The sequence below is a fragment of the Dreissena polymorpha genome, chromosome 7, assembly GCF_020536995.1.
Source record: "Dreissena polymorpha isolate Duluth1 chromosome 7, UMN_Dpol_1.0, whole genome shotgun sequence".
NCBI lineage: Eukaryota > Metazoa > Mollusca > Bivalvia > Myida > Dreissenidae > Dreissena > Dreissena polymorpha.
The window spans coordinates 30,415,476-30,437,497 of NC_068361.1; the positions used below are offsets into that span (position 1 = coordinate 30,415,476).

At 37.3% G+C, this 22,022-nt stretch overlaps 1 protein-coding gene across 1 annotated transcript; it reads right to left on the reverse strand.

The window, feature by feature from the left end:
• Window positions 1-5,205: 5,205 nt before the first annotated feature.
• LOC127837890 (40S ribosomal protein S5) lies at window positions 5,206-20,739 on the reverse strand. The gene is made up of 5 exons (XM_052365337.1): window positions 20,686-20,739; window positions 9,941-10,051; window positions 9,056-9,265; window positions 7,214-7,441; window positions 5,206-5,342 (listed from the first exon to the last, which is right to left on the reverse strand). Exons 2-5 carry the CDS (start codon window positions 10,046-10,048, stop codon window positions 5,274-5,276), a joined length of 615 nt encoding a protein of 204 aa, XP_052221297.1. The 5' UTR covers window positions 10,049-10,051; window positions 20,686-20,739; the 3' UTR covers window positions 5,206-5,273.
• Window positions 20,740-22,022: the final 1,283 nt, after the last annotated feature.

Here is a 22,022-nt window from a genome sequence, read left to right on the forward strand (position 1 = left end):
TCCCTTCAGGGGTTGAATGGTCAGGATTACTGTCATCATTTAACCAGGCATGTTAATGGGTGACTTTAGGGGTTAAAGTGATTAGAGTATGCATCTAATAGATTGCAGCAGCAGAGGTGTTGTTTTTGCACTTAATGCTAGCAACAAACATTTGTTGCTGTATTCAGCTGTCATGATTATTAAAATAAGTCAGTTATATCAATAAAATAAAGTATCATGGATTTCAGTATATATTGAAAACCAGGAGTTAAATTGACCCAATGTCTCGAAATAATGCGCGGTCAAAATCAAAACTAGAGCTTTGTCACAGACGTGACAAATACCCACACATGCCGCATTGACACAGAATATTTTGCATGTTGTCTTCACAAAAAAACAGCGGACACCATGCTCAATGTTTAAAACGCACTCATTGACCCCGTGACCTTGTTTTTGACCCGACATGGCCCATGTTCGAACTTGACCTACACATCATCTAGATGCAACTTCTGACCAAGTGTGGTGAAGATCGGATGAAAACTACTTGAATTAGATAGCGGACACCATGCTCAATGTTTAAAACGCACTAAGTGACCCCGTGACCTAGTTTTTGACCTGCCATGACCCATGTTCGAACTTGGCCTAGACATCATCTAGATACAACTTCTGACCAAGTGTGGTGAAGCTCGGATGAAAAATACTTGATTTAGAGAGCGGACACCATGCTCAATGTTTAAAACGCACTAAGTAACGCCATGATAGGCTTATAATTTCCTAATGACCCAGGGCCTAGGTTGGGTAGAGGGAGTTGTGCCCACTGAGCTCCCAGGGGATATCGTCTTCCACTTGAAGATTGTGGATGTTTTGGAGGCACAGGAGAAAAGATTGGATGATGAAACAACCGCTTCCTCTGTTGTACGTCTATTTATATTTGGAAGTGATACATGTATTATATCATAATGTGTTGTGATTTGCCATGACTTGTTTCAGGTTTGAATCAACATTTATCCTGATTACGTGCATCCCTGATTTAATAGTTACGAAAAATATTGCATTTATAACTGTAATGAGAATACGTATGATTGAAATGTACAATAATTAGACAAAGCATGGATTAATTATACATAAACTCTCGTACTTCTAAATTCTGACTTTAAAATATTGTCTTTAAACTTTATTTGTTGCAGGTTAAATGTAAAGCTGACTTTGGTGGTCGAGATAAACAGGACACTACTGGCCGTACCATGAGAATCTTGATTGACAACAGCTTGGCAGTCAATAAATAAAATTACATGTGCCTAAGAGGGAAAAGAAAATTTGAGAGCCTAAACATCAGTCATTTTTCATCGTTAAGTTTCGAGTGATTTTACTTGTTTTAACAACCAATTGTGGCTGCAGGGTGCCCTTCAGGGAGTAATGGGTCAGAATTGCAGTAACCATTTGGTCTTGCATGTTGAAAGTGGTATCTCAACGGTTTTGAATGATTACAATGATAACTACCCCAAAGGTCAATGTCACAATTATAGTATTAATTTTATATATAGTCAAATGTTTCGATCCCGTTTGTGTCGTCGTTTCATTAAACAGGTGAGGATGTTTTGATTATTACATGGCCGTAATCATGAGTGTTTTTAACATTGTATGCATGATTAAATGATTAGCAATAAATACTCGATCAGTTAGCATGACTGTGTCAATTGTCAATATGAGTTTTAGATTCGATTCAAACGCTTGTTGTAATGACCTGAATCGAGCTATCCAGTGTCAATGCCCTGTTGGCTGGGGGGGGGGATATGTCTCCGTCCGACGGCGGTGTTCTTGTACTGTGAATGAATATTAATTTGGTTATATTTTAATGTAATATTAATTTGTTGCCATGAACTATAAGAAAATTGGAAATGGTCTATTAATGTGTACTTAATAATGTGCATGATAAACTTATAAGATGTAATATTGAATTCAAAGACTCTCATTCAACAAAATGCATGATTACTTAAATCTGTGGAGGAAAAACTTTTAAAAAGAAAGATGTTTGACAGTTTGTCAGAGGCGCAAAGGCTTACCTTCAATGTTTACTCGGCCTATGAAGTGCCTCCAAATAGTGTTTCACACTGCAAAATAGTTGTCGAGTCTAACAAAGTTTTGTTTGCAATAGATGGCCTTAAAAGTCCTTGACAGAGGAAAATCCTCGTTTGGGAATCAGGTGAATTCAAAAGACAAACAAGGGCTGTTTGTAAAACATGAATGCCCCCCATATGGGCTCTCTGTTGTAGTGACAGCCATTGTGTGAATATGTTGTTTGTCACTGTGACCTTGACACTTGACCTAGTCAGCTGATAATCAATTGGGGTCATCTGCGAATCATGATCAATGTACCTATGAAGTTTCATGATCCTAGCCATAAGTGTTCTTGAATTATCATCTGGAAACCATTTTACTATTTCGGGTCAACGTGACCTAGACCTTTGACCTAGTGACCTGAAAATCAATAGGGGTCATCTGCGAGTCATGATCCATCTACCTATCAAGTGACATGATCCTGAGCATAAGCATTCTCGAGTTATCATCCGGAAACCATTTTACTATTTCGGGTCACCATGACCTTGACCTTTGACCTAAAAATAAATAGGGGTCATCTGCGAGTCATGATCAATGTACCTATGAAGTTTCATGATCGTAGCCATAAGCGTTTTTGAGTTATCCGGAAACCATTTTACTATTTCGGGTCACCATGACCTTGACCTTTGATATAGTGACCTGAAAATCAAAAGGGGTCAACTGCGAGTCATGATCAATCTACTTATCAAGTTTCATGATCCTAGGAATAAGCGTTCTTGAGTTATAATCCGGAAACTATTTTACTATTTCGGTTCACCATGACGTTGACCTTTGACCTAGTGACCTGAAAATCAATAGGTGTCATCTGCGAGTCATGATCAATGTACCTATGCAGTTTCATGATCCTAGGCATAAGCGTTCTTGAGTTATCACCCGGATACCATTTCACTATTTCGGGTCACCATGACCTTGACCTTTGACCTGAAAATCAATAGGGGTCATCTGCCCGTCATTATCAATCTACCTATGAAGTTTCATGATCCTAGGCATAAGCGTTCTTGAGTTATCATCTGGAAACTATTTTACTATTTCGGGTAAACGTGACCTTGACCTTTGACCTGAAAATCAATAGGGGTCATCTGTGAGTCATGATCAATCTACCTATCAAGTTTATGATTCTAGGCATACGCGTTCTTGAGTTATCATCCGGAAACCATTTTACTATTTCGGGTCACCGTGAACTTGTGACCTCAATATCAATAGGGGTCATCTGCGAGTCATGATCAATGTACCCATGAAGTTTCATGATCCTAGGCCTAAGCATTCTTGAGTTATCATCCGGAAACCACCTGGTGGACGGTCCGACAGACCGACTGACATGTGCAAAGCAATATACCCCCTCTTCTTCGCAGGGGGGCATAATTATCAGCAGATGGACAACTTCAGGCTGAATCATCTAGAGTTAGACATAATTTTAACCCCAAAGGGGCTGGAAAATGGCATTGCCAAACAGAATGGAATGAAAAAAGCAATCTTCTGAAATGATGGAAGTTATGGAACGCTAAAACAAGGAGAATGGAAAACAGCATGATGATAAAATGAGTAGAATGGACCGGTTCCTGGTCCTGTATGAAATGCATGTAAACTTCTCAGAATGATTAGGTTATTCAGTTCTGTTGAGAGGTTGAAAATGGGTACCTAATTTTGCACAACATGTAATGTATCAGTAACGGAATGAGATAACCTTGTGAAATTTGCTATGAAGAAACTCTGTCATGTATGCTAAAAAGCTGTGTAAGTTTTTTACTAACTATTCTCTTAGGTACTAATTCCCTAGACTTGAGTCGTTTCCACATGTTGATTATCTCTCGAATTATTGTTAAAACACAGAATTTCCTAAATTCATGCACACCTATCTTTTTAAGTCCCCTACCGGATAATCAAAAAAATAAATTCATTTCAATGAGTATGGATGAATTTGAAAATTTAATTCAATTGTTACCCCATACAGGGGTACAATTGGATGTGGCATGTGGTAAGTTATATATATATATAATTATATTGTTCTTTCTTGTGTTTGTTTAAATAAAATATAATTAAAATAAATTCTGATTCATATTACAAGTTTAATATTGAACATGAACATTGTGTTTATTCTAATTTTAGGACTCATCAACTCCATCTTCACAACCATCAACACAACTAACACCAGTGCCAGCAGAAGCACCAGCGCCAGCACAACAAAGAGATAACAGAACATCGGGGTTTTCTTTGCAGCTTTCCCCCCCCTTGTTTTAGTCGCCGACAATCTATGTACATGTAAGCCCCCCTATAGACAGGGCTCGACATTTAAGGTTGTCCGACTGTCCGGGACAACCAAATTGTTAGTCCGGACAAGTAAATAAAGAATTTGCTAGTCCAACGGGACAAGTGGTCATTATAATTGTAAAACTTAGAAAAAATGCCATTAAAGCCATTATTTCTGTGGAGATATCACTCAACTTTTCCGAGTATATTTTGTATACGTTTAATCGTCGAAGCCCGAGATATTCCGATAGTTCCATGTGATACATGTACTACACTGTACTGTTCACAAGGGAAGCAACCCTTAACATTTTTTTTCTTTGCCAAGATAACAAGAATATTCTCCCTTGTAAAGAATATGCATTTTACGACATTGGTACACACCGATCTTGCAGACAATTAACGTAGTGACGTCCAGTCCTCTATGTATAGAATGATTTTGTGTTTTTTTAATATCAGTTAAGTACTGTACATATACATTACTTTTAACATTTTCTGTTTGATGTTGGCAACACACAAGTTTTTGTCAGGTATTATGGCTTTGTATAATGTTTAAAAATCAATTATCTTGAGTTTTCCTGTTATTCTAGTCAGTCCTTTTTGTATTGAAATTGCCTACAATTATGCTTACATGTTTTTGAACGATTAAAGTCTTTATGATTTGAGCATTTTGTATTATTTCATTATTTTGCAAAGTACTGAGCGGAATAAGATATAATGGTCAGGACAAGTTGCTTTTTGGTCAGGACAAGTGAAATTATGGTCTACTTGTCCGACTGGACAAGTGGCTTCAAAAGTTAATGTCGAGCCCTGCCTATAGATTGAATTATGTTTCCCACACCAAAAAGATAACAGAACACTGTGTTTCTTTCAGCTCTATTTTTTCTTTTTGTTTCAGTAGAGAGTCTACATAAAGAGCGTTCATGCACAGCTTATCGGTTGGACTTGGCAACACGCTCAAGCTCGTCCTTCTTCTTGATAGCATGCGAGTTGGACGAGCCCTGAAAGTAAATACATAATGAGGAAATGAGCATATAAAAGTATTGTCCCTGATTAGTCTGTGTAGTGCACTACGCTAATTTTTGACATACAATGTTATCATTTCCAATATTCTAGTCTTGTTATGAGAAAACTGTGCTTAATACATGTGCATTATGGGTCGTCCCTGATTAGCCTGTGCAGTACACTAATAAGCCCATGCTGACTGCACAGGCTGATCAGAGATGACACTTCACAGCAACTAGATTTTCTCTAAGAGACTTGTTTTAAATGAACAAGGGCTGTTTGTAAAACATGCAAGCCCCCCATATGGGCTGTCCGTTGTAGTGGCAGCCATTGTAAATACATTTTTTGTCAATGTGACCTTGACCTTTGACCTAGTGACCTGATAAAATCAATAGGGGTCATCTGTGAGTCAAGATCAATGTACCTATGAAGTGTCATGATCCTAGGCAAAAGCGTTCTTGAGTTATCATCCGAAAATCATTTTACTATTTCGGGTCACCGTGACCTTGACCTTGACCTTGTGACCTTAAAATCAATAGGGGTCATCTGCGAGTCATAATCAACTGTGAGTCACGATCAATGTACCTATGAAGTGTCATGATCCTAGGCATATGCGTTCTTGAGTTATCATCCAAAAACCATTTTACTATTTCGGGTCATCGTGACCTTGACCTTTGACCTAGTGACCTCAAAATCAATAGGGGTCATCTACGAGTCATGATCAATCTACCCATGAAGTTTCATGATCCTAGGCGTTTCCATTCTTGAGTTATCATCCGGAAACAATTTTACTATTTCGGGTCACTGTGACATTGACCTTTGACCTAGTGACCTCAAAATCAATAGGGGTCATCAGCGAGTCATGATCAATCTACCCATGAGGTTTCATGATCCTAGGCGTATGCGTTCTTGAGTTATCATTCAAAAACCATTTTACTATTTCGGGTCACCGTGACCTTGACCTTTGACCTAGTAACCTCAAAATCAATAGGGGTCATCTGCGAGTCATGATCAATGTACCTATGAAGTTTCATGATCCTAGGCCGAAGCGTTCTTGAGTTATCGTCTGACAACCACCTGATGGACGGACCGACAGACCGATATACCGACAGACCGACATGAGCAAAGCAATATACCCCCTCTTCTTCGAAGGGGGGCATAAAAATACCATAACAGCAGAAAGCGTCGTCTGTTAGGAGGACTGCACAGGCTAATCTGGAAGGACACTTTATGCAGGTGCATTTAGTTTAGTTTTCCAGGAAGGCTAGAAATATCAGTGCTCACTCACTTCTTTGGCAATGATACCAGTACATGTAAAAATGGTTTAATAAGCATTGTTATGGTTTAATAAGCATTGTTTTCGCCACAATTTGGCATGTATAAATAAATCTCAGCCAAAAATTATGTTATAAAAGGATCATGATGGCCCATAAGAACTCACCCGAGTTCAATCTGAATTTTGAGCACAGCAATCGGAACTGACTTGTCCTGATGACCTAGTTTTTTTACCCCCACTTGATGGATATTCAAACATGTACTTAATATTGTCAACATAAATATTATCACCGTGTTTCATCAAGAAATTATCATAAATGTGGCTTTAAAATGTAATATGTTTCTTCTAATAATAAATATCCATAAAGATAACAAAAGTTATGAGCAAGGTTAAAGTTTTGGGACAGACAGACACATACAATGTCAGACAGGCAGACAGGCCAAAAAGAATATACCCCCAATCATTTGATCCTGGGGCATAAAACACACAAGGCTAATGAAATTCTCCAAAGTTATGTAAAAGCCACACACTTTCTTCCAATCAGAAGGGACCGAATCCCTTTTACCGAGATGGTGAAACACTATGACTCACCTTGGCAGCGTTGATGAGCTCGTCAGCCAGACACTCAGCGATGGACTTGATGTTTCTGAAGGAGGCCTCACGGGTGCCTGTACACAGCAGCCAGATGGCCTGGTTGACACGGCGCAGGGGAGACACGTCCACAGCCTGTCTCCTCACGGTACCCGCACGACCAATACGGGTCGAGTCTTCACGTGGGCCGCTGTTGATGATAGCGGTCACACACACTTGAAGTGGGTTCTGAAACAATAATAAACAATTGTTATGAAATAGAAATTTAGGAAAAATCAAGATATTTGTGGCATTCTTTATATATTTACAGAAGAATGAACCAACAGGGGAGGCAACTTGTGATGCCACAAAAATGGCAGTAAACAAAAAGTCGCACTTTATTATCTCGCTTTACATGTGTATTAATAACTTTTAAAAGCTCTTTTATGATAAGAGAGTTGATACATTAATCTTTCAGAACATTCAATGCCATTTTGCATGCAAGCTATTTAGAAAATAAAAATTGTAAACCCAACGTTTGTAATGTTTTGTATGATAATAGTCAGTGTTCCTGTCTGATATCAATGACATGCAACTTTTAAATCATTAACCATATGTATTGGTATTCAACAAGATAGTGGTAGAATATTTGTGGAAAACATAAGATATTTTAGTAAAACTTGTCTCTGCTACAAAATTATGACTGGTTACGCAAATTACCAACCATAAAGATGTATTGACATACATGTATATGTTCCAAAAGATAGAACAGCTTTCATATTTCAAGTTAATTAGCCTTGAAATCATCAATTGATCAAATGAGAATCAAAATCATACATTTATCAACCAGTAATAGTCAGTAACACAAACATCTTTAGGCGCAACCATCGTGTTTTGCGGAAACTTCGACATATTGTTTTTCGGAAACCAACGATCGGTAATGTCCGTTACCACTACAAAAATTTCAGCAGAGATGTTTCTGATAATATTCTTATGTTTTCTCAAATATTCTTCCACCAAATTGTTGTATATCAAAACACAAGTGATTCAAAAGTAATATTTCCTTGATTTTGGTGAGGAACACAGTCAAGAACTGCTTAAAAATAAGCCTCAAGACTCAACTTGAGTGCATACAATATTGAACAAATATCCTATTTCAGTTTATCCTATCCGATATAATAATTTCATCAATTCCTATAGCCCGGCCACCCACCTATTTTGGAAATTATAACACATGTCTGATAAAACTTGAATAACTTTTTTTATTTAGAAACTTCTATCACATTAATGTTTGTGTTTTTGTTAAAGAATGTCAATCTTATATAGTTAGAAAGATTACGCATGTCATACAAAATGCCAATAATTTAACAAAATATTCCTCGTTCATCAGTATGTTGGTTTAATTAGTCAATTACCATATAACTTCACAATAACACAAAGTCTGAGCAAGTGAAGAAAGAGTAGAACATCGCACCAATTTGTGACCAACTTAGGTAGACAAAAACGGCAAGCACTTACAAAGCACAGATGATGTTTAACTTCAAAGTTTGCGTATTATGGACATTGACAGTACTAACGCTGACTATTTTATCTTTTTAATGTCATTTCAAGATTGTGTGACCAAGACTTTTGACCTCAAAAAGTAAGAATTTGCATGATTGTAGGTCAACCTTTTGTAAAGATATGTGGAAAAGATATGGGCTGCAGATCCACCAACTGACTGACAGGTCCATTGAGGTGCAAAGCAACATAGCCAAGCTCTATGAAAGGGGCATTAAAAATTTATAGCTTATGGGTGTCCCCACTAATAGATGAAAATATGCCTTTAACCCACTGAACATAATTCTCATTTCCGCCTCATACCTCGCCTGTGAGCAGGTGGATGATCTCAAAGGCGTGCTTGACGATACGCACGGTCATCAGCTTCTTGCCGTTGTTCCTGCCGTGCATCATCAGTGAGTTGCAAATGCGCTCCACAATGGGGCACTGTGCCTTGCGGAACCTTTTCACCTGGTAGCGACCAGACGAGTGAGGGAGATACTTGGCAAACTTCTCCTTCACAGCAATGTAGTCCTGAATTGATGAAGTTGTTTATGTGTAATATTCACATTTCTTTTATTCAATACAACTGTTCAAGTGACTTTATTATAGTAATAACCTTCCATTGCCAAAATAGTTCTAAATGATTGTAAACTGGAAGTGCTTTACTACTAATCATGATATTATATTCTTATTGACTACTTACATGGAAATCATTATTTTTGTTAATACCACTTTAGTAATTGAAGATGAGCTTTCACATCAATTTTATTTCAAACAAGATTCCTGTGCACTCAGTTAAATGACAGACCAAGGTGTTGCACTATTACCTGGAAGCATCAATTGCCTACAAAATTTAAACTAATTAAAACAGTGAAGAAAATATTATATAAACGTAATGCAAGTTCCAACAAGGTATGTGTTTGTCAGAAACACTATGTCCCCATTTGTGCCACTTTGAAGCTATACATTTGACCTTTGACCTTGAAGGATGACCTTGACCTTTCACCACTCAAAATGTGCAGCTCCATGAGATACACATGCATGCCAAATATACAGTTGCTATCTTCAATATTGCAAAAGTTATTGCAAATGTTAAAGTTGGGGCAAACAAACACACAAACCAACAGACAGGGCAAGAACAATATGTCCCCCCCCCACTATAGTGGTGGGGGACATACAAAGTATAGAATGGTGAAATGCACCCACTGTGAGACTGATGTCGCTGACTTGAACATCTTCAGTGGACCACTTTCCAAAGAGCTTGATTTCTGGCAATTCTGCCACAACGGGCGCTGCTTCATCCCAGTTCTCCATTGTCTGCACAGAAAATTCAGTCTAGATGAATTTACAACATGTTCTTTTAAACACAAATAGATAATAGATCACACAGCACCCTTGTTGCATATCATATTTGGGTCTCTTTTTTCACCCCTCATACCAGAAAACAAATAGTGAATAAACGTTGGAGGCCCTGGAAAAAAAATCGTCATAATAATGGCAAGTGAAATTACAGTACCATTCATAGTTAACCCTGTGCTTTTAAAGAGAATGTCAACCACGAATGACGAAATAAGAAAAGTTCTAAAATACCGTATTTGTTTACAATTATAAGTTTATATTGATGAAAATTTCACGACTGGTATATTATATTACTTGAAAAAAAGTTCATATTTTCAGTATATTCGGTAATAAAATTTCGCCAGGGACTACCCTACGGGCAACTAGAGCGATAATTTATTAATTAATTGTTTGTTGTTTATCTTACGGTTACACAATTTACCTCCCGCAAGGATCGTTAATTGACCGTGACAAAGAAGTCCCTCAATATTGGTTGCTATAACAACACACTTGTGCCACTTCGCGCGTGCCGTAAGTTGTCTAATGATAACGTGATAATTGATTGACCATCCGATAATTGCAGGTTTTTTGGCAGACGGCAGTCGGTTAAATCGCGATGTGAAATCGAAAGTACACGGCGAAAATAGATGACATAACGATATACACACTATTAATAACGCAAGTAGATTGATCATTTTATATATAAAATATATACAATTCACTACACATGCACAATTTGCGTTCCTGGGTTTACCACGTGACCATGATCATCAATCTACTGGCGTTATTTATAGTTAAATGGTATGGTTACCTGGTAGACATACCCAGTAAAAAAAATTACCAAATATACTGAAAATATGAAAAATTAACAAATTTTGTCAAGTTATGTAATATACCAGTTGAGATATTTTAATCCATATAAACTAATAATTGTAAAAAAATACGGTATTTTACAACTTTTCTTTTCTTCGTCGTCGTGGTTGACAGTCCCTTTAATGTATCTTTGTTATTCTTTCGTTCGCTCTTTTCACCATATTGGAAAACTGTGGTAATTATGCCGGTATAAAAGTGGCGCAACACACCGATTGTTTGCACATCCCAGTTTTTTTCATTCAAAATTGGGGAAATAATTTATTTTTTGGTTTCCAAAAAAATAAATATATATATTTATTCAGTGTTTTTTCACCTATAGGGAAATGGTGGCGGGACCCGTCCAAAGGGGAAAAATGCATTGTTTTTTAGGAAAAGGAGAAAATTAATAAAAGCTGCGCCATGAGCGCATGATACGCCCGTCGTTCGCCAATGAAGTAGTAAGGTAATAAATAACCCTTTGAATCATTTTTTTACTTCAGTTTATTTGTATTTGAATACATGGTTTATTTTATAAGTACATGAGCATGGAAATCACGAAATTTTGACGAACAAAGTCCCATAACTCTGGAACGACAATTCAGAATTCCGTCAAAAACGAAAGGGGATCAGGGTTTATCAATATTAAGATTGTGTTGAAATTTGAAAAAAATCCATCGAAGGATATTTGAGCTACAGTAGGACATTCAATGAAATCACGAAATTTTGACGAACAAAGTCCCATAACTCTGGAACGACAATTCAGAATTCCGTCAAAAACGAAAGGGGATCAGGGTTTATCAATATTAAGATTGTGTTAAAATTTGAAGAAAATCTGTCAAAGGATATTTGACGTAGCGTACGACATTAACAGACGGACGGACGGACGGACAGACGGACGCGGGGTATACCATAATACGTCCCGTCATAGACGGGCGTATAAAAAATCCATCGGGGGATATTTGAGCTACGGTAGGATACATGAACAACAATAACATTTAAGGTCACAGTGACCTTGACCTTAGAATGAATGACCTTGAAATGACCAGTGGTCATCTAAGTGTGCTTGCAAACCTTCATGTCAAGTTTGAAGACTCTATGTCCAAGCATACCAAAGTTATAACAATTTTAACATTTTAACATTTAAGGTCACAGTGACCTTGACCTTCAAATGAATGACATTGAAATGACCAGTGGTCATCTAGTACTGGCCAATCTTTATTTCAAGTTTGAAGACTCTAGGTACAAGCATACCAAAGTTATAACATGAAATAAGAACTTTAACATTTTTACATTCAAGGTCACAGTGACCTTGACCTTCAAATGAATGACCTTGAAATGTCCAGGGGTTACTTACTAGTTCTGGCCAACCTTCATGTCAAGTTTCAAGACTCTAGGTCCAAGCATACCAAAGTTATAACAACTTTAACATTTTTACATTCAAGGTCACAGTGACCTTGACCTTCAAATGAATGACCTTGAAATGTCCAGTGGTTACTTACTAGTTCTGGCCAACCTTCATGTCAAGTTTCAAGACTCTAGGTCCAAGCATACCAAAGTTATAACAACTTTAACATTTTTATATAGCTACAGTAGGACATTCAATGAAATCACGAAATTTTGACGAACAAAGTCCCATAACTCTGGAACGACAATTCAGAATTCCGTCAAAAACGAAAGGGGATCAGGGTTTATCAATATTAAGATTGTGTTAAAATTTGAAGAAAATCTGTCAAAGGATATTTGACATCATTTGACAGAGCGTACGACATTAACAGACGGACGGACGGACGCGGGGTATACCATAATACGTCCCGTCATAGACGGGCGTATAAAAATTCATTATTTTATATGTAATGATATTGATTATATGAATTCACGTGTATGTTTGAATGTAATATTCACAGCTGAATGTCTCTCTCCTTTTTCTAAAATATATATCAATGATTTTTTCAACATTAGTTTCAGACAGTTCAGCCTTCATGCACAGTCTCAGTTTTCCTAGCCATTTTGAGTCTAATTGTAATTTTTTTATAAATAAAATGGCAAATTTGAGCATTTTTTTTAACAATAAATTGAAACAAATTGGATTGTTTTTATCAACAAATATTGACACAATATTTTGGGGAAAAATACAATTCATGTGAAAGTCCACTGATTTGGGAAAAACTACTTTAATATAACTCTTTATAATAATTCAAAACCCAGGCTTGGCAAAATTGCCGGTCCGCCGGTCCTGACCGGCAGATTTCCATCTGGTCCGGCAGGTTTAACAAGAATGTCGGTCCTGGCGACCGGCAAAATGTGAAATGAATGCAAAGTTGAAAATTCCAAGAGCAAACCCCTTACTACATCATGCATTAAAATGAAACCGCTCATTGTTTTGATGTTTGCAATAAGTTTGTTGGGTACAATAAGCAAATCCAACTGGTTACACGACCCCTACTTCAAACTCAGTCGCAAAATCGGCAACTGCGTTCTAACAAAAAAGATCTTGATAGCTTTGACATATTTTTTGAGAAGATAAGGAAATTTAAAATATGAATTTCTTTACGAAGCATAGCTTTAAAAAGGTTGTTTATTTAATATCAACAATGTTCTAGTGATATCTTTATAACATGTACTCGTCATAGGTCTCAAAAAATGTCATCGTTTTAAATTGTACATGTTAGTGTCCGTTAACCACAATTGTATTTTCGATACTTCTTGTTACTTTAGTTTACGTTGTTATAATCCCTTACTTCAAAAAGGAGATTGATAAACTGTGTGACACTGAAGAAGATATGGAAATTGAAAAGTATTGTCCAGACTATCAAGACAAATGGATTAACACAGAAAAACTGTCATCTTATTAGGATAAAGCATGGGCAGTGGCTTGTTGAGCAAAAATAAAGGGTTTATGCTATTGTACATATTTGTGTTGTTTTTTTTCGGTCCGGCTATATTTTCTCCGGACCGGCACATTTGCTGAAATGCCTGTCCGGATGACCAGCAGATTTTTTCCAATTTTGCCAAGCCTGAAAACCATATTAATTATAGTTATATACTTTTTTTTTTAATTTCTGGGTGGGATTCAGGGTTTTCACCACTGTCTGCGCCTCAGGAAAACGAATGCATTCCCAATCAAATCTAGATGACATTTTTTCCCAATTACAATAAAGAAGTTTTCTTTCAAAGAAGTTTACAAACACTAATGACAATTAGAGCGACTTCCTTCTATCTTTTACGTTCTATAACATGCCTTTTCACGACTCAGCAAGAAATATATTCTTTATTTTGTATGTTATAATAAATATTCCTATAAATTAATATTGTGTTTGTTTTTATTTGTCAGTTAATTAAAATGTTTATTTAAGTCGTAGATGTTTTTGTTGTAAAGCTGTTAACGTGCACGTAATCCAATAATCATGAAGCTGGAAATTTGAAAAAAATCCTTACATGTGGTATTTTATCATGGCCTGTCATCTAGCTATAGCAATATGGTATGTTTTCCCCGTGTTCAATGACAAGTAAGGTGTAAAACTGACCACTTCTTGCTGTTTTGGTTATCAAAGTGAAAGTACATGGCAGACTCAACGGATAAAAAAATAACAACACAAAATGGATTTGATGATAAGTGGAAAGTGTTGAATAATTGTGAATTAAGAGGAAGTTCACTGTAAGCAGTGTTCCTAGTTTCTTTCACAGGCCTCTTGATTATTTAACCATGGGTTGATGTAGGCACAGGTACTTGAATTTTTTTTTGTTCCTTATATATATATATAATAAGAGTAAAGGTATCCAACAATGATTTCACAGGTGTATTGAATAACACAACGCAACAGCATAAACGATCAAACAATGCACACATATGTCGTTGTGGTTGCCAGCAAGAAGCGTCCATCTATGATAAAACACCTTTTATTTGATGAAAATCGTCCAAGTATGTCCAAAACAGCCAAAAGTTTCACAAATAGCATCCCAAAATGAAAGTGTGTAATTCCGGACGTCCAGCTGTCAGTAATGAATGAAGGCGATTTTCGGTCGATTGTTCACACTTAAACAAGAACTTTGCTATACACTTCATGTACGTTTGTCATTTTCTCAGTTTGCCATCGAACTACGTCGTTCTTTGGTAACGGCACAACAAAAATACTCAGAAAAAGTAGAAAATACACCAAATATTATTTTTATATTCAAACTGAATCCATTTTATTGATGGAACGCGGTACATTTTTATTTTGTTATTGATTGGTTGAATAAGTCGTAAATTATAGAACAAGTTTACCAATGTTATTTTCAACCAATGGAAATGTCTTCTGTCCGTAACACCGATTTCTGCCTCAAAATGATGGTCGTGAAAGTGAAAGTACACTAAATGTGTTGTTTCTTCTGAATTTCCAACTTTTTACCGTTCAACTGGGACTTAAGAATGCCGCAGTTCGAAGGCAAACTTAGTTAATGAAAAACATTCATGGACTTAATAGCAATGTTCTTATTTTATTGTGACAAATCGACCAAAAATCGCCTTAATTCATTACTGACAGTTGGACGTCCGGAATTACACACATTGATTTTGGGGTCATATTTGTGAAACATTTAGCTGTTTTGGATATACTTGGTGGATTTTCATCAAATAAAAGGTGTTTTATCATAGATGGACCCTTCCTGCTGGCAACCACAACGACATATGTGTGCATTGTTTGATCGTTTATGCTGTTGCATTGTGTTATTCAATACACCTGTGAAATCATCGTTGGATACCTTTACTCTTATTATATATACAAGAACCAAATTTTTTTTTTCCAAGTACCTGTGAATGTAGGGTACCCTGTCTTTCCAGTTATTTCCCTTGTTTACTGGAAAATGGGCAGGGCCAGGGTCGGCTGCGTTTCCTTCTTGTTCTCCATTTACTATATAAGGGTATATTTTTGTATTATTTAGCCATCAGATAAGCTTTATGGATAGAAATTCAAACTGCTGTGGTAGTTGCAATAATTCAACTCTCAGCTTTATAACCCAATGGTTAGCTGATAGTTGCAATGCGCCAGCTCTTGCCCATGGGTGCAAAATTTAATCAACAATGCAATGGTTAAGGAACACTTAAACTGCAAGATCTTATCAACGTTAACCTGTCTAAACCACAAACTCATACGAATGGTACCATTAAAACAATAAATAATTGCTTTTTATTGACTTAGTTTTGCTTTCGTACGCTGTATCCGCCATATTGGAAAATTGACCCAATATTGGTTAGGTCGCAGTACACCAATATTTTGCACGTCGGGTTATGTGTTGGCAGGGGTTTTTCTGCCTACTTTGGGAAAAGGAGTCTGACCAGATTGAAAATTTTTTATCGACAAAATTGCCCATTTTGGATATTTTTGCTTCGTGAAACGGCTCATTTTGGGAATAAAAATGAATTAATCATGCTTAAATAAGTCTGTGGTTTAACAATTTTCTTTATATAAACACATGCAAAACTAGAAATGGCGCGGCAGAGGCCGACGCGTATCCCCACGCCGAATGTTTGACCTAGGTGTGCCCCAGGGTTGGTAATGGGGCCATGCATAGCTGAGATTGACCGTATTGTCATAAGAGAAGTTCATCATCAATTAGAAGTGAATTGGTGTAGAAATGAAGAAGTTATAGTAAAAGGCAATTTTGGGTGGGTGTGACATATGTGGGCAGGGCGCCCCAGGGTTGGTAATGGGGCCATGCATAGTTGAGATTGACCGTATTGTCATAAGAGAGGTTCAGTATCAATTTGAAGTGAATCGGTGTAGAAATGAAGAAATTATAGTAAAAGGCAATTTTGGGTGGGTGTGGTCTATGTGGGCGGGGCGCCCCAGGGTTGGTAATGGGGCCATGCATAGTTGAGATTGACTGTATTGTCATAAGAGAAGTTCAATATCAATTTGAAGTGAATCGGTGTAGAAATGAAGAAATTATAGTAAAGGCAATTTTGGGTGGGTGTGGTCTATGTGGGCGGGGCCCCAGGGTTGGTTATGGGAACATGCATAGTTGAGATTGACCCTAATGTCATAAGAGAAGTTCAGTATCAATTTGAAGTGAATCCGTGTAGAAATGAAAAAATTATAGTAAATGGAATTTTTTGGTGGGTGTGGCCTATGTGGGCGGGCGCCCCAGGGTTGGGATTGGGGCCATGCATAGTTGAGATTGACCCTAATGTCATAACAAAAGTTCAGTATCAATTTGAAGTGAATCCGTGTAGAAATGAAAAAATTATAGTAAATGGAAATTTTTGGTGGGTGTGGCCTATGTGGGCGGGGCGCCCCAGGGTTGGGAATGGGGCCATGCATGGTTGAGATTGACCGTATTGTCATAGGTGAGGTCCAGTATCAATTTGAAGTGAATCGGTGTAGAAATAAAGAAGTAAATGTAAAATAACCTAAAAAAATGAGTGATAATTTCTGACGCGGCCCCACCCCAACCCCTATAACTTTTGACCCAGGGGTCAGATCAAAATTCCAAATAGTGCACCGTCGCACATATGCTCATAGCTACCATGTGTGTAAATTTCAAGGTTCTAGTGCTTTTAGTGTAGGAGGAGATAGTGGCCAGGACGGACGGACAGACGGACGGACAGACGGACGGACGGCGGAGATCACCACAATATCCCCACCTTTTTTTCAAAAAGCGTGGGGATAACAAACACTGCCCAAACACAAGTTACAGCAACATTTTTGGCCGAGCTAAAATAGAGCCATGGGTATTTCATTTCATCAGGGTCTTCCCCAGGCCATTTAAGCGCCCCTAAACGGGGCGCTTGAATTTTGAAATCAGAGTCCCCGGGGCGCTTGAAATTTTCCGATCAGTGTATTCTTCAGTAAAAGAAAGTGGAGATTGTCCAAAAAAATCAAGGTTTCCCTATCAGTGTATCAATATTCCCTGTTTTAAAAGAGCACTCGGTACCTACTTACACAAGTATTCGCCATAAACACCACATGGAGTAATGGATAATCCACTGATAAGAGAATAGCATGACGCGCGTATCGAGTATTCTAGCCACATTACGCGGTCATTTAAATGCTGACAAGGATGTATCTGGTAACTTTCCAGTCGTCAAACTGTGAAGTTCATCGTCCAATCGGTTAAGCGAATGCTTATGAGGGCGGGGTTAACTATCGACCATTATTTTTGATTGACGTCGGGCATGAAGTAAGAGTTTATCGCAGCTTGATTAGTAAGAAGTTGTACCATTTGAGTAATATAAACCGGTAATTAGTACAGTACAGAACATTAAAGACGGTTTAGCGCATCATCATCACAGCTTTTTACTGTAAACAAGTGTTACCTATGACTCAAAATAAATACGAGAAATTAATTGCAAGTGGTAAACAATTAATTATTATAAGTAAGTATTAGTAAGTTGTGCAAATGACTCCCGGTTACAATTATGTGATAACAATTTATTTAATTCCAGTACATGTATATTTCAACATGTCCATTTATAGAACTGATTAACCTCGTTTTTCTGACATTTATTCGACACGTAATGCGCTTTAACAAATTGTCGTTAAATTAATTACGCACACTTGTAAATGTTTCGTCCGATAATCGATAGTTAGAAGACTGATGATGGCAACCGGCCGTGATCCTCTTGGACAACGTGAATTTCATGCATAATTCCGTCATAACATTTATTCGACTCGTAAAGTGTTTAAACAAATTATCGTTGAATTTATAACGCAACGGTTAATATTTGTTGAAATCTCAAATGGGAATAATTAAATTTGTAATCCGAAACCCATTCCCGTAAGTCGATGTTAACACGTTTTTAATCCGAAACACACTTCCGAATGTAAATGTAACCGCAACGTTAAATATTTTTGCTTCAAATTAGCAGTGCAAATTTAATTTGTGTCGAATCTTTTTCTCAATTAAAAAGAGCGCGAAAATTATGCAGCATGTACAACGTCGCGTCTATTGCATACAAATGGCGTGTATTGAGCGTTTTAACAAGCACACAACAGGTCAGGGGATTGACGCATATTCAGAAGCAATATTTCATCAAATCTATAAATAGTCACTTAAAAAATGGCAAGGTTTGTGTTAAAGAAATGACTGAAAGCTTTTATCATAAATATTCACCAGAAAGAGATTGATAAAAACGGAATAAACGGGATTATCGGGTAATAAATAGAAACTTGAAAAATAGTAAGTATACAGTAATAGAGTCGGGTTGAAACGGATGTATTGGGGAATCGTTCGAGTCGGGATTTTACTATCTGTGCGGAAAAGTTTTAAAACAATTAAACAATATAAAAAATATATATTTTTAAATGACTGGGGGATTTTTTTGAAGAGTCATAGCGCACCAAATGACGTCTTTTGACGCTGTTTTTCTTTGAGTTATAACGCACCACAGAACGTGAATTGACACGTTAGTCGTTAAATTAAAAAAAAAATCAACGTCGGGAGAGGACACCCCTCCCGATCCCACCCCCGATCGGCCCCGGGGCGCCTGAAAAAATTCCTGGGGAAGGCACTGCATTTCATACTTTAATGTATTAAATGACGATTGAACTACAACTTTCTTACAAGGCTCTGAGCATTCAGTTGCCGATTTTGTGATTGACGGCCCTGGTATTACTTCTGTTGCTGTTACATTTTGCTGCCTATTGTACGAGCCTGACTTTTCAGAGTTACTCGCGGCAGTAATTTCGCAAGTTTCCGAGAGTTTTGAAAACATAGATGATATCGTAACACATCCTTTAGCGTCTATTTTTTTTTGAAAATAAGCGTCTACAGATATGGTATAGAATGTGTATTGTGCGGCTCTATATACTCTTTTGTATAATGCGGAACATTTCGAACGTCATCGCTTAGCGTAAATGCATCCGGCAAATACACAAAAAAATCTGTGTCACTAAAGGTTTTATAACGTCGCGAATGAAGGGAAGTCACTCTTTCGATATAAATTATGTTTAATTTTTACGATTTTTTGAAGATTTTATTTATTGGAATTGGGGAAAAATGCAATCAAAATTCGATTGGGAACGGGTCCGTTTGCTTTGGGAATGCCTCCGTTTCCCGGAGGCGCAGACAGTGCAGAAAAACCCCTGGTTGGAGCCTACAAAGTCGATAACGATGTGATATTCGATACAGCATACACTGTTTCAAATTTAAACATAAAACATGTCACCGAGGAAAGTGTGTTGAAACATCGTCGTGTTTTTATAGGATGCATGCAAAGGATAACATCCGTAGGTTGCCTTTCAGGTAAATTTAACATGTTTATGGAGTTTATTTATTATTTTCCTCAATTTGTCTCGAACGACGTCTGATTAGTGAAGCGCATGGATTCTCTGCGCTGAACTGCACCCATGTTTATGAAGGGGTGCATATGGACTGCCATAGCCGCCATAGCAAAAATTATCAAAGGCTCTGGCAGTCCGTTTATATGGACTACTCCTGTGATTGAAGTAAAATTTTGAAATGCAATAAACTTGATTTTCCTCATGTAGGTCGTGTTTGAATTTATTTTCAATGGTAAGTGTTACAAAATATCCGTTCTTGAGGTAAACAATTTCAAAAGGATCCATAACCAGAGACACAAGATATGTCATATGAAGGAATAGTAGATCTACAATAATTATTTCTGAAGACATTTATCAGCGAACACGACACATAAGTTCATCGTCATGCATTTATTTTATAACTGCGCCCATGAATAACCCTAATTAATTAATTAAAACAGTGGAATAACTTAATCAGGCGATACCAAAACAAATACTTTATGAACAGAAAAATGTATGTACCGACGATTTCACGCCCGGAAGTAAAAGAGAATGGGGACCACATTTTCCGCTGGGAGACGTTTTTTGAAAAACCACTACCCTACTGTTGCAAGGTTAAGATACACTAACTATTTCGTAAACACAGGGACCTATACAAACAAGGTCCCTGGTAAACACGATATCTGCTGATGTCGACTACCGGTAGATATAAATTAGATATAAATTGTATAAAGAAGCATTAATTTAGGATAAGATGACTTTAATTTCTAGATATTTAGATATTCTCACGGTTCAATAACCTGGTACGGTATTGCATCTGCGAAAAACTAATTCTACAGCAAAAGACGACAAGTTGGCCTGTAGTCTATGAAAACGGACCAAGCTGACCTTTGAACATAGGGACTGTTCTATAATTAAGTGCTGTACCATCTACTACTGAAGTAACTACTACTACTAAAGCTACCACATTTCTAAAACGACGTCAACTACTGAAGCAATGACAAGTACTAAAGCAATTACAGTTACAGAAGCAATTACAACTATAAAGCAACTACAACTACTGAAGCAACTACAAATACTGAAGCAACTTCAACTACTGAAACAGTGAAGTGAAAAAACTACTGAAGCAATTCCAACAAATGGAGAAATTACAGCTACTGAATCGGCTTCGACTACTTCAGCAAATACAACTACTAATCAATTGGTGCTTTAAGAGGTAACTTAGGTTATCCGAAAATTCCTGTAAAGCTTTAAAGCTGTGGGCGCTTATCAAAACGTTTCTACTATTCACTATTGATGAGTGTTTGATTTTCATATATAAGATCTTCATGTTCACATGGTTTGTTATTTATAGTACAGCGTGGTATAATAACTATTACATGTGTACCCCTCCCACTCGAAGAAAAATGTACATTTCGCAAACATCATTAGTAAGCATCACTCTTCTCAGTGTAGTCTGGATTACCTGCCCCTTTGTATACAATAGAAGCTGGGAACCAAATTATTCTCAGTGACGTCATTGCAATCCCAACTGTGCCTGATATTGTGAGCCTTGTTCTGAGAAACCCGGGCTTAATGCATGTGCGTAAAGTATCATCCCAGATTAACCTGTGCAGTCCGCACAGGCTAATCAGGGACGTCACTTTCCGCCTAAACCTGATTTTCGGTAAGGAGGTACTTCCTTGAAACTAAAATATCATAAAAGCGGAAACTGTCGTCCCTGATTAGCCTGTGCGGACTGCACAGGCTAATCTGGGACGACACTTTACGCACATGCATAATGTCCAGTTTTCTCAGAACGCGTCTCTTTTTATGAAATACTTTGTGTATCATGGGTCCGTATCCACAATGCACTTTTT

Bases quoted from the DNA above. Each gene is read 5' to 3' on its own strand.
- LOC127837890 (XM_052365337.1), bottom strand. From the start codon at position 10,048: ATGGAGAACTGGGATGAAGCAGCGCCCGTTGTGGCAGAATTGCCAGAA. The intron at 7,442-9,055 runs GTATGAGGCGGA...TTATTGTTTCAG, and splicing joins TCCACCTGCTCACAGGCGAG to AACCCACTTCAAGTGTGTGT. The intron at 5,343-7,213 runs GTGAGTCATAGT...ATTTACTTTCAG, and splicing joins AGCTCATCAACGCTGCCAAG to GGCTCGTCCAACTCGCATGC.